The 18,028-nt window shown below is 45.6% G+C and overlaps 1 protein-coding gene across 7 annotated transcripts in view; it reads right to left on the reverse strand.

Moving 5' to 3' along the window:
* WDR19 (WD repeat domain 19) overlaps positions 1–18,028 on the reverse strand; it is a 435,717-nt gene that overhangs the window by 118,410 nt on the left and 299,279 nt on the right. For all 7 annotated transcript variants that reach the window (XM_033947370.1, XM_033947368.1, XM_033947367.1 and 4 more), the window contains 2 exons: positions 15,403–15,549; positions 2,620–2,750 (listed from right to left, as the gene is read on the reverse strand). In XM_033947370.1, the coding sequence (XP_033803261.1) occupies positions 2,620–2,750; positions 15,403–15,549 (278 nt within the window). The remainder of the gene's footprint in view (positions 1–2,619; positions 2,751–15,402; positions 15,550–18,028) is intronic.

Here is an 18,028-nt window from a genome sequence, read left to right on the forward strand (position 1 = left end):
AATAAGTATAGCATTTTGCTGGCCTATATTTTAAGCATCTCTTCCTCTACTAGGGAGACGCGTAGGGCTGCCTAAGTTCGCCTAAGGCCCTTAGGCGAGCTTAGACGTCTTGTGGGCCTCCCTAGGCTCCCGGAGGCGCCTTCAATATAGGCGGCCTGCCTGGGGAGCATTTTTTTAAAAAAACGTGCATCCCGATTAGTTGATTAGACAGCTGTAGACGCCTACAGCTGCCTAAAATCGGGACGGCACTTTGCAGAATCAGGGCCTCAGTGTCTTTTGTGAGGATTCTGAGATCTTGGTTCTGGATTTTCTCTTGGAACTCTGCTCAGACTAGGCTGATACTTGTTGCGTCGTGGCCTGAGCCTGAAACATGGCAGCCAACTCCCTCTGCGCTAGGTATCTAATTTGATCCTGTAAGGACAGCACTGGTACCGCAGAAATCAGTACAGACAATGCAGGAGGTGCTCGGTGCCGATGTGTTGGTGAACTTGTTGATGAAGCACACCTCTGAGGGGACTCTATAAGGGAGGAAACATGTTAATTTTATTTTTAATCAGGGGACTTGCTCGGAGCTCCCAGGTTAAGGAGCCATCTCAACAATGTCGTCACCAGAAATCCCCATGTTGGTTTTTAAAAGATAAATTACAAATTACTAACAATAGCTAGGTAAGTTTATTTTTCAATTCTAGCAGTACTCTGGGATCTCCTCAAAGGTCTTGTGGTGCAAACCCTATACCATTTTTGTCATTTTTCTCTGAACTGCATCATCTTTTAATGAACATACGTAGATATCACGGGCGTATCCAGCTGCTATTAATAATTAAAACTGGAAAATAAAAGCATGCAGGTGATACAAGAAGATTAACTTTGAAATTGTTTGGGGTAAATGAGACAAGTGAATTGTGGAACTGTCTGTAAAAGGTTATTTTAAATTGGTTATGATAAAATCAAACTGAATAGCAATATTAAAGCTTTTATAAGCTGGAATTCTCATAACCAAGAGTTAGAAAAGAAAAAGAACATGCTGACATGTATAGAGGAAGCTTATGTTAAGAACTTTCAGGAAATGAAACAACGGGTAATAGTTTTCCCAGGACAGGATACAGCCTTTACAGAGGCCTTAAAAAGGGATTCTGTTCCTTATAGATTAAAACTCACAAGCTAATTAGGAAAAGTTCATACAGACGTTATAAGGATAGAAAAAGTAAAGTATATAAGGAAAAGTGAAACACTGCCACCTGCTGGGTTTAAAAATTGGGCTTAACATTAAATTTAGGATTTAAATATAAAGTGATGTAAGGTATCCCTAGGAAGAAAATCATGTGATCAACTGTGCCATTGTATTCTAAAGTATGGTAATTATTACAATGATGTCAGATTAGATATAAAAAGTCTTTGGTTTTAACCCTCCTTTGGAGAGCAGAGAAAATTTGATGACCTGGGTGGCTCTCCCCAGACATGAAAGGCATTAATAAGAATGAATTTGATTGTTACACAGATTTTTTTCATGTCTGTTATTTGAATTCACAGAACGGAGTCTCTAACCCAGTCATGTTGGGAGAGAGAGTCCATTCTGGTAATTCTTTTGGCTCTGCAGTTCAAGTCTCCCAGCCTGGCTTGAACACTTTTTAACAAAATACAACCTCCAAAACTAAACTCGATACTCCAAGTAGGGCCTCAACACCTCCTTTCTTCTTCTGGTTACACCCCTCTATATAGCCTAGCATTTTTCTGCTTCCTTCTGCAAATACATTAATTTAAGTCTTAGAACCTGCTTTTCCCTATTAAGGTACAAATCCAAATATCAGAAAAAGTAACAAAGCAAAACAAAAAAGGCAATACCAAACAAAAACATACATATACATACATGCACACACAACATAAACAATACATTAAAAGGATATCCACACGTGGCAAACAGACAGGAATGAAATGATAAATTATGGGTATATGCTTATTGGTTTGAACAGTAGTTCTTAACCTTACAAATGTCTGAGATGATTGTGCATTGCCATGGCCACAAATTCACAGCCATGTCACATTGTTTTGTCACCTTGAGATCCTCAGACACCATAAACCGAAGGTCCCTCTTCTGAGCTATGCTTATCAATCTCTCTCCTCCTATCTCATACATCTCCTTTGGATTGCGGCACCTCAAGTGTATCACTCTGCACTTCTTTACATTAACCCCCTCTTCTACAAAATTTTAACTGAGAGACCTTTGACCATTCTTCTAATTTCTGGAGATGTCTTCTCAAAATTTCTACTTCCACATTTTCAAAACAAATCCCAATATGAGGTTTTGAAAATATGGATGGTATATGTGACTGGGTCCCATTTATGCTTCCTCCTTGATCTCTTCTCTGATTTTTCCCCATCCCTTTGCCAATGGTGGTAAAACAACCTGTGTTGTCAGAGTGTGGTAATTTTCAATAGGGCTTTCTGCCCATGTAAAAAAAAGCTTTGAAAGTTACCCTCTGCATCTGGGAAAACTATTACAATGTGACCAGTTGAACTTGGGATTTTACAACCAGATCTGGGAATGTGAAGAAAGATATTACTCTTGGCTTTTCAGTAAATCATATTCTAGCTTAAAGAACATGTTCCTTCAGTACATACCTATACATATAATGTCTGCATAAATCTCCATCTGATTGTGTTGCTGGGCCAACTGGAAAGCTTCATCGTTACACTTTGACATGACCAGAAACTGGATGGCAGAACCATAATCTCCCAAACGTAGAAAAAACCTAAATATAATAAAGCATGCAACTGAGTATACTTAAAGTTGAAGACATTGTTAAGAAATTTTATAAAGCAGATGCACAGAATATTGTGGTAGATGAAGATTGCAAGACACATCTAATTTGCCCTATTGGCTTCCTTCTACAAATACATTAATTTAAGTCTTAGAGCCTGCTTTTCCCAATTAAGGTCAAATCCAAATACAGAAAAAGTTACCAAAAAAAAAAAAAAGACAATGCCAAACACAAAATATACATTATATATACATACACACACAAAACAAATAAATGATATATTAAAAATATATCCACACATAGCAAACAGACAGGAATGAAATTATAAATTGTGGGAGGAGGTGCAGGGAAGGTAGGAGATGCCCGGTATAGTGGCGCCACCTCCCATGCCCTCCTCTCTGGCTCCCCTCCTCAGTCAAACTCGCACACTCTTTTACCATCCCCGTACCTCTTCAAATCTTTGCCAGTGTGAGCAGCTTCTCCAGCTTGTTGTTCGCACTGGCTTTCCCTCTGACATCACTTCCTGGCCTCGTGACCAGGAAGTGATTTAACAGGGAGCCAGGCCAGCATGAGAAACAGGCTAGAGTAGTTGCTCGCACTAGTGAAGATTTTAAAGAGGTACAGGGGGCAGCGGAGAGGTGCCAGCGCCCCCACCAAGTCGACACCCGGGGCTTCCTACAAAGTCCTGGCAGGTAGACGGAATTAACCCACTAGTCCTGGAATAAAGTGGAATTGTACAAGAACATTGGCTACATAATCTACCCCCAGAACTAGAAGCTGGAAATAGGCGTCCTCTTCCCCAACAAGAGCCTAATGCAAAAGAGTATGGCAGGTGCGGGCTATCAAGGAAGCAGCTGCTGTCGCTTTCAGCCCCAAAGCCACACTTCAAACTGGCATTGAAATAGAGAATGACACGGGGACCATTTATCGCAGTAAACCATGGTCACCGCAGTAAATCCGCAGGAATGGAGATATTTGCAACTGGTTTATTGCAGGAATGGGGACAAGACCTTTCACCGCCCCGATGGGGGCAGTGAGAAATCTTGCTCCTGTGGTAAAAAAATTGCGCCTGTGTCAGACTCGGCATCTCCTCCCCAGCTCCTCTTGTGCCTATTTTACCTTCAGGAGCCAGCCATGCCACAACAAAGAAGAAAGAACCCAAAACCAAGCCTGAGACTAATGTGATTTGAAGAATAAAGTTACCAGCCAACAAAAGGTAGAAAAAAATTAATTTACCATATTTTTCGCTCCATAAGACATACTTTTTCCCCCCCAAAAAAGTGGGCAGAAATAAGGGTGCCTCTTATGAAGCAAATATAGAAAAAAAAAAAAAAAGACCCCGGCGGTACCTTTAAATGTTGGAGGTCGGTGGACGGCTGCCTGCTGCTTGTCAGGGCCCGTGGCGCACAAGCGCGCTAATGCCTGGGCCCGGACACTTCCCTAATTGGGCCAGTCGCTGGTGCTTCGCAGGGCTGCTGCCTGATTACCGGCACGTCGGGGCCAGCGGTGCACAAGCACGCTGTTGCGTGGGTGGGCGCCACTTCTGAATGGCTGCCTCAGTAGATTTTTCGTGTCACTTTTGCTTGTCTTCAGTGATTTCTGACTACATGTTTAAAGACAGACTGTTTTTAGTCCATTTCTTTATTTGTGCAATTGAGATCAATTGGACCCCACAGGAAGGCGTGTTCACTGAAACACGAACTGTGTAGGGTCCGGTTGGACTGTTACATTTGCATTTTTATGGTTTTAATGTGTAAGAGTGTATAATAAATCATTCTCGGAACATCAGCAGCCACAGCTTTTAGTTTTTTTATCGTTGGATTGATTATACTGTGGATTACTGGATCTTCTTTTCACTTTTGTTATCCAAATAAACTCCCAATAGCCTCATATGACAGCCATCCTTACACCTTGCATTTCTATCTCCCTCAACTATAACAGTTGCTTGTTATTAGCAACAAACATCACTTCTGTTTTAGATAAATTTAACATCAATAGTTTTCTTTCATCCAATTACCTATCTTCTCCATACAATTTGACAACATTGACTTCACATAATCAATTACTGTTTCATTCGAGAAAAAGAAACAAATATCATCTGCATAAATCCGATAGTGTACATGGGATCTATAGTATCAAAAGCTGCTGAAATATCCAAGGATGCCATGCAGTAACATGATAACCTGCCCAGAGTACATACAATGCAGATAACAAAAGGGTTGCTACATCATGTCGTTTCCTAAACCCTTATTGATACCTATCCAGCCAATTTTTTTTTAAACAAAATCTAATTTTTCTAACATCATTGACATCACTGATATTGGCCTATAGTTACTCAAAACCCCCTAAATCTGGGTTTTAAAGTCGCAATCTTGCAGCTGTCAGGAACAACTCCAGTTTTTAAATACTTATTTACAATCTTTGTCTACACTGTAATCCCCTCACTAATAATAGATTTAATCAACCCTGACAAGCATGGATCAAATAATGATCTTGTTGGAGTTAATCTATTTACTATTGTCAACTTCCTCTTCTGTCACCTCCTCAAATTCTAGCCACTCTTCCACTTGATTCAGCTCACCACTTCTACTCTCATTTATCACATTTTCATTCCCTGTATTGATCAAATTCTTAGTTTTGTCAACCAAGTATCTTACATATCTTTCAGAGTCAATATTCTCTACCCCAATTCCTCCGTAACCATATGTAAAAATCTCTTAAATATACAGTATGTTTTATATTTAAGAGATTTTTACATATCTATATATGTTGATAATATATGGATTTTTTTAAGTAAATAGATATATTAAATTTTAATTTATAGACTCTTGATGAAGACACATTATTTATGTGTTGAGCACTGGCTTTGTCGAGCTGAGCTGTAAAGCACAGTTACTTACCGTAACAGGTGTTATCCAGGGACAGCAGGCAGATATTCTCAACATGTGGGTGACGTCACCGATGGAGCCCCTTAGCGGACATTTTCGCAAGCAGACTTGCTTGAAAACCTTCAAGCTTATAATTGGCCTGCGCATTCGCGCGTGCCACTCCCGCCTGACCTAGGGCATGTGTCTCCTCAGCTTGGCCTCAGTTCAGATAGTTAGCAAAGAAGCCAACCACGGGGAGGGGGGTGGGTTGCGAGAATATCTGCCTGCTGTCCCTGGATAACACTTGTTACGGTAAGTAACTGTGCTTTATCCCAGGACAAGCAGGCAGCATATTCTCAACATGTGGGAGACCTCCAAGCTAACCAGAATGGGATGGAGGGAGAGTTTTTTAATTTAGGAGAACAGATTTTGCAAAATGGACTGGCCAAAATGGCCATCACGCCTGGAGAAAGTATCCAGACAATAGTACGAGGTAAACGTATGAACTGAGGACCAAGTGGCAGCTTTACAGATTTCCTCAATGGAAGCTGAGCAGAGGAAAGCAACAGATGCTGCCATCGCTCTGACTTTGTGGCCTGTGACTCGACCCGGCAGGGAGAGACCAGCCTAAGCGTAACAGAAAGAGATACAAGCGGCCAACCACTTAGAAATGGTCCGCATAGAAACAGAGCGACCCAAGGGATTAGGATCGGAGACAAAGAGCTGTGGAGCAGAACGATGAGGAGCGGTGCGCTTCAAGTAGAAAGCCAGAGCCCGCTTACAGTCAAGAGAATGCAGAGCCACTTCTCCAGGGTGAGAATAGGGCTTCGGAAAAAACACAGGAAGAACAATGGCATGGTTGATGTGAAACTCAGAAACAACCTTAGGCAGGAACTTAGGATGAGTACGGAGAACCACCTTATCGTGATGGAAGACCGTAAAAGGTGGGTCTGCTACCAAGGCTTGAAGCTCACTGACCCGACGGGCAGAAGTGAGGGCGATAAGAAACACAACCTTCCAGGTAAGAAACTTCAAGTGAGCCCGTGCTAGCAGCTCAAACAGGGGTTTCATCAAGCAAGTAGGGACCACGTTAAGATCCCAAACCACAGGAGGAGGTTTAAGGGGCGGGTGAACGTGGAAAAGGCCTTTCATGAAGTGGGAAACCACAGGATGAACAGAGATAGGCTTCCCGTCAATCGGCCAATGAAAAACCGCAATGGCACTAAGGTGGACTCGAACCAAAGAGGACTTGAGCCCAGCACAGACAAGTGCAACAGATAGTCCAGGACAGCAGATAAGGAGGCGGACAGCGGCTCCTGCTGTTGAGCAGCACACCAGGAAGAAAAGCGGGTCCACTTCTGATGGTAACATTGGCGAGTGGACTCCTTCCGAGACGCCTCCAGGACGTCCAGCACAGGCTGGAAGAACTGGAACAAGGGCATTAAGTTTCGAGGAACCAAGCCGTCAAGTGCAGAGACTGAAGGTTGGGATGAAGTAGAGAACCTCGACTCTGCGTAAGCAGAGAAGGAAAAACAGGCAGAAGAAGAGGCTCCCTGGAGCTGAATTGCAACAGAAGGGAGAACCACGGCTGTCGGGGCCACCGAGGAGCTATCAGAATCATGGTGGCACTCGTGGACTTGAGCCGGACGAGAGTCTTCAGAATCAGAGGGAATGGAGGGAACGCATACAGAAACAGATTCGTCCAGTCCAGCAGAAAAGCATCCGCCTGAGAGGGGTGTAAACCCTGGAGCAGAAGCAGGGCAACTTGTGAATGAGGAGGGACGCGAACAGATCGACGTCCGGAGTCCCCCAACGAGCAAACACCTGATGCAGGGTCAAGAAATGGATGGACCACTCGTGAGGCTGCAGAAGACAACTCAATCGGTCTGCCAGACAGCTGTGCTGGCCTTGAATGTAGACTGCTCGAAGGAATATGTTGCGGCGGATGGCCCAATCCCAGAGTCGCATCGCCTCCTGGCACAGGGAGAGGGACCCCTTGCCTCCCTGTTTGTTGATATAATACATGGCGACCTGGTTGTCCGTGCGGATCAGCACCACTCGGTCGCGAAGCAGGTGACAAAAGGCCTTCAGGGCGAGGAAAATCGCCCGAAACTCTAGCAAATTGATGTGACAAAGACGGTCGGCGATGGACCAAAGACCCTGAGTGCGAAGACCATCCAGATGAGCCCCCCAAGCATAGATCAACGAGTCCGTCATGAGGACCTTCTGCGGAGTAGGGGGGGCATGAAACAGAAAACCTCTGGAAAGAGTGGAAGACAGCATCCACCAACGGAGAGACTTCTTCAACAAAGGAGTCACGATAATGAGTCGAGAGACAGGGCCTCGATCCTGGCTCCACTGGAACGCAAGAGTCCATTGTGGAATACGGAGGTGAAGTCTAGCAAAAGGAATCACTTGAACCGTTGAGGCCATGTGAACAAGGAGGACCATGAAGTGCCGAGCCGGGGCCGAGGACAGATGGGTCACCTTCCGGCATAAATGAACAAGGGTCTCGTGACGACGTCAAGGCAAGAAGGAGCGGAGACTAACCTTGTCTAGGACCGCTCCGATGAATTCCAGAGACTGGGATGGGCAGAGGTGGGACTTGGGAAAGTTCACCTCGAAGCCGAGACTCTGGAGGAGCAGGATGGTCTGATTGGTCGCTCGCAAAACTTCGTGGCGCGAGGACGCCTTGACCAACCAGTCGTCGAGGTAGGGAAACTCTTGCAGGCCGCAGAGACATAGGGCCACAGCTACCACAAGTAGACATTTCGTGAAAACCCTCGGAGAGGCCACCAGGCCGAAGGGAAGGACATGATATCGGAGGTGGAGATCCCCCACCCAGAATCTCAGATACCGGCGAGAGGCCGGGTGTATCGGAATGTGCGTGTACGCCTCCTTGAGGTCCAAAGAGCACAGCCAGTCTCCCTCATCCAGGAGGGGATACAAGGTAGGAAGAGTGAGCATCCTGAACCACTCCTTCAGAGCACGGAGGTCCAGGATCCCCCATCTTCGTGGGTACCAGAAAGTACCGGGAGTAAAATCCGGTATTCCACTGGTCCGTAGGAACCTCCTCGACCGCCCGAAGGCGAAGAAGGGCTTGAGCTTCCTGCAGAAGGAGAGGCAGCTGAGACCAGGCAGAAGGAAACTCTCTTGGAGGAAGGTCAGGGGGCACGTGACTGAAGTGAAGGGAGTACCCTTCCCGGATGATGGAAAGCACCCAACTGACTGTGGTAAGACTGTCCCACTGGGTATAGAAATGATGGAGACGACCCCCGATGGGAAGGGGGGAAGGCTCCAGAAGGAAGGGAGCCCGAAGGCTCAGACTGGAATTGTCAAAAGGACGGCCCAGGCTCCGCCGGAGTGGGCAGGTGGGCCTTAGTTTGTCGCAACTGCTGCTGTTGTAGCCGCTTCGAAGGAGGCCGAGAAAACGCAGGAGTAGATTTCTGTGGATAGCTCCGGAGAGGAATTTTGTAAGGCCAAGCCGGAGGGGTCTTCAGCTTAAGTCTCACCAGAGAAGCGAAGGACCACTCGTGTTCCGAGAGGTGCTTAGTGGCCGCCTCGATGGAATCATCTAAGAGCTCATTACCCAAGCAGGGTAGATTGGCCAGACGATCCTGGAGATTCGGATCCATGTCCATAATCCTGAGCCAAGCGAGGCGATGCATGGCGATCGCAAAAGTCGTGACCCTCGATGATAACTCGAAGGCGTCATAGCCGCCTGACACATATAGAGGCATAGTTGGGAGAGGATCTCCTCGAGGAGAAGAAACTCCTGACGCCGAAATTCCGGAACATCCTCCCAGAACCGGAGGTAGGAGGTGAAGATAAAGTTATAGTTGAGAACACGGTTCGCCATTATCGAATTTTGATAAAGATGGCGACCAAACTTGTCCATCGTACGGCCCTCCCTTCCCAGAGGATGGCAGCATAAATCTTCGAGGGGTTGGACTTCTGCAAGGAAGATTCAACCACCAAGGACTGGTGAGAGAGCTGAGAACTCTCAAACCCCTTAACAGGGATCGTCCGGTAGCGGGATTCCAACTTGGAGGGAATCCAAGGGGGTCTCCAGGTTCCAAAGAAATGTTTGCTTGAGAACCTGGTGCAATGGCAAGCAAGGCGCATCACGAGGCTGATGATCAACTCCCATTTCCGCCAGAAATTCCTGGGTATAACGGGACTCAGACTGGAGGTCCAGGTTCAAGGCCCTACCCATGTCAGAGATGAAACGAGTAAAGGAGGAGTGTCGAGAAGAAGACTTATCCTCCGGAGGAGACCCCAAGCGAGATCTGAGGGCAGCCGAGAAGGAGGGAGAAATTTCCCTCGAATAGTGAGCCGGGGCCTCGGAATCCCGCAAATGGGAGATGGAAGAGGCTCGACTAAAGTGTCTGGGGGCGTGGAGGAACTGCCCCGTGCAAGATGGACCGGGGAGGACCCCGAAGTCCGAGGAATCAGATGTTTGAGCCTCGGAGACGGGGCAAAGGAAAAATCCTTCACCAGTTTTGAAGAAGATCCCTTAGAGGCAGGTATTTGCCTCGATGGGGAATGCACACTGGAGTTCAACTCGAGGATAAGTGTGTGCCTGGAAGGTTTCGCGGTCGGAGATCTGCCTTGAAGGGACGGAGAAGACCGGAGCTTTTTATGAGGAGCAAGCCTCAACAAAGTAACGGGCGAAAAGCGAGCCCCCGTCCTGGACCCACAGGGGAGTCGGGGGAGGACGAATCACTCGAGGAAACCCGACGAGTTTTGCGGGTACGGCCCCGAGACACAAGAGAAGGACGCTCAGGCTGGCCAGACCGAGGCTGGGTTGAGACCAAGGTCAGAGGCGTCGAGGTCGGGACAAGTTGGCTCACGACCAAGGAAAGCTGCGTGTTAAGTATGGTCTTAAGCATGTCCTCGAACATAGGCACCGAGACCAAGGGCTGTTGGCTCGTAGGTGCAGCAGTGCGCTCCTTCGGGGGCGACCTCGAGGAAGAGTATTCCCTATGTGAGGAGGCATGCTTAGAATGATGTCTCGAAGACGCTGATGAGGCGGCGCTTACATGAGACTCAGAGGTAGGCTTCTTTGTTGGCACACCTGAAGAGGCAAGAGGAGACCTACCCAAGACCGGAGTAGCAGGAGGAGCCGAGGCCAGGGTCTTTGAGGCCGAGGGGGACTTCGAGGCCGGGGCACCCAACAAGGGCGCCGAGGCCAAGCTCAAGGCCTGTCCCGCAGAATCCATGGGGCCAAAAAGTTGGAAAATCTTGGCCACCCTTCGACGAAGAGCCCACGGTTGCAAAGTCGCGCAACGAGGGCACGATTCAGCATGGTGCTCCGCATCCAGGCACTCTACACACCAGCGATGAGAGTCGGTGATAGAGATAACCCGGTTGCACTGAGTGCAGTTTTTAAACCCAGAACGAGGCTGGGACATAAGAGAAGAGACGGCCGCGGCCCCGCGAGGCCAGGAGGCCAAACCAAGACCGGGAAACCCGGTCAAAAAAAACACTCGAACGAAAAAGAGAAAATAAAGACACAAGCACAGCAACTTAACCGAAAGAAACTAAATAAGCCGCGGTGCAAGAAGGACAACGAGATCGCGCAAAGCAAGGGAGCAGTGCTTCTGGCACCGTGGAAAACATAGAACTGAGACCACCTGAGGAGATGCATGCCCTAGGTCGGGCAGGAGGGGCACGCGCGCATGCGCAGGCCAATCGCAAGCTTGAAGGTCTTCAAGAAGTCTGCTTGCGAAAATGTTCGCTAGGGGGCCCAGTCGGTGACGTCACCCACATGTTGAGAATATGCTGCCTGCTTGTCCTGGGATAATCTGTTTTATGTGATTGTCCAATAAATTTTGTGTGTCCTAAGGAAAGACTATCCTTTCATACTCACTTTTTTCTGCTTGTTAATATTCTTTTTCTAACATTTCCAAGTTCTCCATACCACCTTCCTCCAATTCTTGCAACAATATTACTAACCTCCATCATAATATAATCACCACTTTCCCTCACTAAGTCCGTCCAAAGGAGCGCCCTAAAGGAGGCGCTTCTCCAGCACATCGCACCTCCAGCACAGGTCTGGGTGTTCTTCACTCCGCACTCCCAAAAGACGTCATCCAGGGAGATGGAGTTAGCTCTGTCACAGGCACAGTCGTGCAGCTGAAGCAGAGGAAGGAGGCCCAATGTGGTTGTTCCGGGACACTTAGACAAAGGCAGCCCAGGTAGCAAAGGTGTCAAGCTGGCCTCAGTCAGACTTTTATTCCTCCAGAGTGGATCTGGGCAGTTTTCACTCTGCACTCCTGAATGACATCATCCAGGGAGGCAGAGTTAGCTCTGTCCTGGACCCAGTCGTGCAGCTGAAGCAGAAGAAGGAGGCACAATGTAGCTGTTTTGGGGCACTTAGATAAAGGCAGCACAGGTAGTTAGACAAGTTATACCTGTTATTTGTCGCCCCTCTACATTGTTTAATTTGAGACATTGAACAGCTGATTATTGTGAATGCACATATAAATTATACGTCTGGCACCATCTTGGAATCCAAAACCTTGCCCCCTATTTAATAGATATTTTTGTCTGTATGTTTATGTTTATTAAAATACTTTATATATCGCTTAACTAACAAGAAATCAAAGCAGTTTACAAAAGGTGTCTACAAATCATAAGAAAAAATAGAAAAGAATTCCATTAAAATAGGAAAGATTGCAACAACCATACAAGAAAAAAACCATTACAGTCACAATAATAGAGATAATGATTTATATATCCAAAATTATTCATTTAATGTATTCAGACCCTCTTGGAAGTGCCTTGGGAACAAAATAAAACATCTTGTGTTTGGCCAGAAACATAAGCATTGCTTCCAGGATCTTAAGTTAGTGAAATCCTCTTTGAAAACAATAGGCTTTATAATAGAGAGCTGCACGGGAACGGGGATGACAGGGATCCCGCGGGTTCCCCCTATGGGTCACGGAGATCCCGTGGGGACGCCCCCTAGGGTTGCGGGTATCCCATGGGGATGCTTCCTTGGGTCGCAGGGATCCTGCGGGGTTCAATACAACTTGAGCCGCGAGGCTCTTCTTCTTTTTCCTACCTGCCCTGCTGCAGCACACATAGCCGACCGGAAGTCTTCCCCGATGTCAGCACTGACGTCGGAGGGAGGGCTTAAGCAAAACCATCCCTCCAATGTCAGCACTGACATCAGGGAAGACTTCTGGTCGGCTATGTGTGCTGCGGCAGGGCAGGCAGGAAATAGAAGTCGAGCCTCAAGGCTCGAGCTCCATTTGGCTGAGAAAGTTGCTGGTAATTTGCTTGCAGATGAGGGCTGGGAGGCAAACACGGAACACAAAAGGGGGGAGGGAGTGCGTTTTTGGACACAAGGCATGAACTTGGGAAAGAAGATGGAAGAAGGGAGGGAAAGAGATGCTGAGGTGGGGGAGAGAGTGCGTTTTGGACACAAGGCATGAACTTGGGAAAGAGAATGGAGGAAGGGAGGGAAAAAGATGCTGATGGGGTAGGGAATGCGTTTTTGGACACAGAAGGCATGAACTTGGGAGAGAGGAAGGGAGGGAAAGAGATGCTAAGGTGGGGGAGGGAATGCATTTTTGGACAAAGAAGGAATAAACTTGGGAGAGATGAAGGGAGGGAAAGAGATGCTGAGGTGGGGGAGCACAGAAGGCATGAACTTGGGAGAGAGAAAGGGAGGGAAAGAGATGCTGAAGTGGAGGAGGGAATGCGTTTTTGGACACAGAAGGCATGAATTTGGGAGAGAGGAAGGGAGGGAAAGAGATGCTGAGGTGGGGGAGAGAATGCGTTTTTGGACGCAGAAGGCATGAACTTGGGAGAGAGGAAGGGAGGGAAAGAGATGGTTGTGTACACGGGAATAGAAGAAAGGAGAATTTTTGGTCATAGGGAGGGAGTGAGGTACAGATGAGAGGGAGAAATATTGTGGTGGAAAGGGAACATAGAAACATAGAAACATAGAAATAGACGGCAGATAAGGGCCCACAGCCCATCTAGTCTGCCCACCTTAATGTCCCTCCCCTACCTTTGCCCTGTGAAGAGATCCCATGTGCCGATCCCATTTGGCCTTAAACTCAGGCACGCTGCTGGCCTCAATCACCAGTGGGATTGAGTGGGAACAGTGGGACAGATTGAAATGGATGCAAGAGGGAGGAATGTTGGACATAGTGGTGAAGGGAATGGAGGGAGAGATGTGGCATGGTGCTGGAGAGGGGTGATAGAAGGAGAAATGTTGGGCATGGAGCTGGTGGGCAGGCACGAAAGATGAGAAAAGGATAAATGCTGGACCATGGTAGGAGGAACCAATGGACAACAACAGAAGAATTTACAGAAGATGGGAAAGCGGAAAAAAGAAACTGGGACCAACTTTATGGAAAAATAAGTCTCCAGACAACAAAGGTAAAAAATAGAATTTATTGACTAAAATGTGTTAGCTTTGGGAAATGTATTTAGCAGATGTCTTTGTATTGTGTTTAAAAGAAAAGGAAATGCATTTCTGGTTTCATTTCTACAGTGTTGAAGTACTTGCTGACCCTTGCTGTGACTGGTGGGGATCCCCCAGCAGAGGACCTCCTTTAGAGACAGCCAGAACTCCCCTCCACCAAGCACAGCAGTCGCTGGCAACATCCATGAGCCACTGAGGTGCCAGCATCTGTGACTCAGGGATGCTACTGCTGCCTGCCAAGCTTAGCAAAAGGGACCCCCGGCCAACTGCAAAGGAAGTCCTCAGCTGACAGCTTGGGGTTCTCATCAGCTGAGTATTTATATTTTATATTTACATTAGAGGCTCTGGTAGAAACCCATTTACAAAGTATGTATTCTTCCCAATTAATATTTCCAAATTAATAAAGTCTCTTTGCTTATTTGTAAATGGGTCTCTACCAGAGCCTTTAACTCAGTAGCATAATTAAATGAAATAACTATTTCTGAAGCTTATAAGGACGGGTGAGGACAGAGGGGATTCCTCGTGGGGACGGGTGGGATTCCTCACAGGGGTGGGTGGGATTTTGGGTGGGATTTTTGTCCACGCGCAGCTCTCTATTTTATAATTCAAAGAAGTTGAGCTTATAAATTTAGGCACCTAAGTTAGCTTCCTAAATGTGCTCTCTATTTTCAATCAAACTTGGGAGATAAGTTTTCAGAGGAAAATTCATCCACACATAGGAGCCCAATGGGTCCTTTTATCAAGCTGCGGTAGGGGTTTAACGCACGTAATACCACGTGTTAAACTGCCTGCTGTGCTAGCCCTAACGCCTGCATTGAGCAGGCGTTAATTTTTTAGCCGGCCGCGGGGGTTAGTGCGTGATGAAATGTCCGACGTGCTAACCCCGCTAGCGCGGCTTGATAAAAGGACCCCCAAAAGTTATGTTCTTAAATTAAGCCCTGCCACTCATTTGCCCAATTTAGGGCCTAATCTAAACCCTTGGTGCTGGCATGGGATCAAAGCAATGCTAAGCTCCTAAATTTTTCTACCCACACTAAATTTACCCCAGTTGTACTCTCCTAAGTTTAGAAGTCTAGTGAAACTAAGAGCATAAATTTAAGAACTCAGCCCTAAGAAAATTTCAAATTGGTCAGTTTAGGAGCTTAAGTCCTTTGGATACTGACCTCATTTTTTTCAATTTAACAATTTCATACTTCTGTACTTAAATCTTCTTAACATATTCAATACTGATGTCTCCCAGTCATATTTTAAGTAAAACAAAGAAAAAGAATTATAAAATAAGACAAGATATATTTTTCATTTACCCTTTCTAGAAAAGTTCACTTGTCAGTACCTTGCTACCATTTTGGCTCCATCAAGAGACTGAGTTTCCCTCACAATGTTCACAGCTTTTTCAGGATTATTCAAGTGATCCAGATAAATTCGGATTACACTATCCCAGTCTTTGGCATTTTCATATGCTACAGCAGCTTCTTTATATCTGCAAAACATTATTACCATTCTTCATAAGCAAATATATTAATAAATCATACTTCATAATTAATCTGTTACATTCTTTCTTAAATTGTATTTCTCTATTGGTACCATACTAATAGCATTAGAATATATATCCATTTTCAAATAGTGCTGAATGGAGAGCTGCACAAACTTTCTATAGATAAAGCAGTAGAGCTACACATTGGAGGACAATTCTATAACAGTGTGCCTATTTGGAGCCAATTCTATAAAGGAAAGTATGCAAATAAGTTGCTTGCCTGTGGCAGATGTTCTCCAAGGATACATATTCTCGCATGTGGGAACACCTCTCCAGCTTTGTAAAAACTTTGAAGAGAAGTCACCACTGGGCTTACGCAGAGTGGTAGGTGTGGCTCTGACTGCCTTGTTGGGCAGACTGGATGAACCATGTGGGTCTTTAACTGCCATTATTTATTATGTTACTGTTGTGGAAGGGTATGTGAGAATATATATCCTGTTGTCCTCAGCGAAAATCTGCACAGACGGCTTTCAACAAAAAAGAGGCAATAAATAAATAGCCTTAAGACAGGCAAAGCTAGGGAGCATAGTAAATATAACCTTATGAATTCTTTTTCTTGCTTTCTTTTTTTTTTTTTTTTTTTTTCAGACAGCCTGGGAGGTGGAGCTGGATTTTAAACCTCAAATAAATTTTGGAGAACAGTTTGGTCAAACCGAGTGTGATATAAATGAGGTACAACCTGCCTGCTCACTACATCAGGCTCCGTCTGTGGCAGTATTCAAAGCCAGACAAAAAACCCACTTATTTGAAGCTGCGTTTAAACATTGACCTAATAATCATATCTATCTGTCATTCCCTTAATAGTCTCCTACCACCTTTAGACCCCTCTGTGTGTCTGTCATTATTAGTTTGTAAGTTCTTCTGAGCAGGGACCATCTCTTGCATTTACAATGTACAACACTGTATGTACCTAGTAGCGCTATAGAAATAATAAATTGTTGTTGCTGAATGTGTGAACTGGCAGTGTTCAAAACCTAGTTAAAGGCCCACCTTTTTGAGAGTGCTTTCGACTTCTAATGCCTCTCACCTTGGGTTCTGCATCCCTAACCATATATGTCATGTCTGTCTGTCCAAGTTAAGTTGTAAGTTCTTCCGAGCAGGGACTGTCTATAAATGTCAAAATGTATAGTGCTACATATGCCTTTCAGCACTATATAAGTAGTAGTAATAGTAGTAGTAACTAAAGACAAAGTTGTGCTCCTGTGTCTTAATTCATGAAAGCATGGGATAGGCACGTGGGATCTCTTAGAGAGAGGAAGAAATAATGGCTACTGAGGATAGGCAGACTAGGTGAGCCATTTGGCCTTTATCTGCCATCATTTTTCTGTTTATATAAACTCAGAAACCTTTTTTTAATTCTGGCAATCCAGCACTGTATCAGCAGGAGCTTTCCATGCTCCTGCCCTTCCCTCATTGGATGGCTGCCTCCTGATCACTTGCGGAAGCAGCAGAGTGGCGCATAAGGCAGGTGTGAGCTTTTCACGTGCCTTCCTGGTCATGCGCCGCTCCCTGAATGGCTGTCGTCAGTTCTCAAGAGTCCCGCAAGGAAGATGTGGGGGGCATACCACTGCCAGAAATTGTATTCAATTCTGATGAATCAGAGAAACTCATACAAATCTCTGTAACACTGGATGCTGTAATGGGTCAGTTTGGCAAATTGAACAGTAGCAAATCACCTGGACCGGATGGTAAACATCCCAGAGAGCTGATAGAATTGAAAAATGAACTTGAAGAGTTATTGTTAGCAATTTGTAATTTTTCTTTAAAAAACAGCATAGTACTGGAAAACTGGAGGGTGGCCATTATAACACTGGTTTTTAAAAAGGGATCCAGAGGTGATCTGGGAAATTATAAACTAGTGAGTCTGACGTTGGTGACGGAAAAAATGGTAGAGATTATAAAGAACAAAATGATAGAACATATACGTAAGCATGGATTAATGAGAGAAAATCAACATGGTTTTAGTCAAGGGAAATCTTGTCTCACTAAGCTACTGCATTTCTTTGAAGAGGTGAATGAACATGTGGATAAAGGTGAACCTGTTGATGTTGTGTATTTAGATTTTCAAAAGGAATCTGACAAAGTACCTCATGAAAGACTTCTGAGGAAGTTAGAAAGTCATGAGGTAATGTCCTTTTATGGATTGAAAACTGATTGAATGAAAGATTAGGTTTCTTACCTCTGCTAATTTTCTTTCTTGTAAATCTCCTCTGGAGGCTGAACTCAAGGGTTCTTGCATCTACTTTAGCCTTGGCTGCAGAACTTACAAATAAATCCATCCCCCTCTCTGAGGTCACCTTCCTTGACACTCCCCTCAAAGCTCAGTAGGTAGCAAAGCCAGGACGATCTAGTACAAACAGGACACACAAGAAAAAAGAGAGGAGGGGGTGTGGGGACTCCCCACTACAACTCAATTCTGCTCATG

Source organism: Geotrypetes seraphini, chromosome 1, assembly GCF_902459505.1.
Source record: "Geotrypetes seraphini chromosome 1, aGeoSer1.1, whole genome shotgun sequence".
Classification (NCBI taxonomy): Eukaryota; Metazoa; Chordata; class Amphibia; order Gymnophiona; family Dermophiidae; genus Geotrypetes; species Geotrypetes seraphini.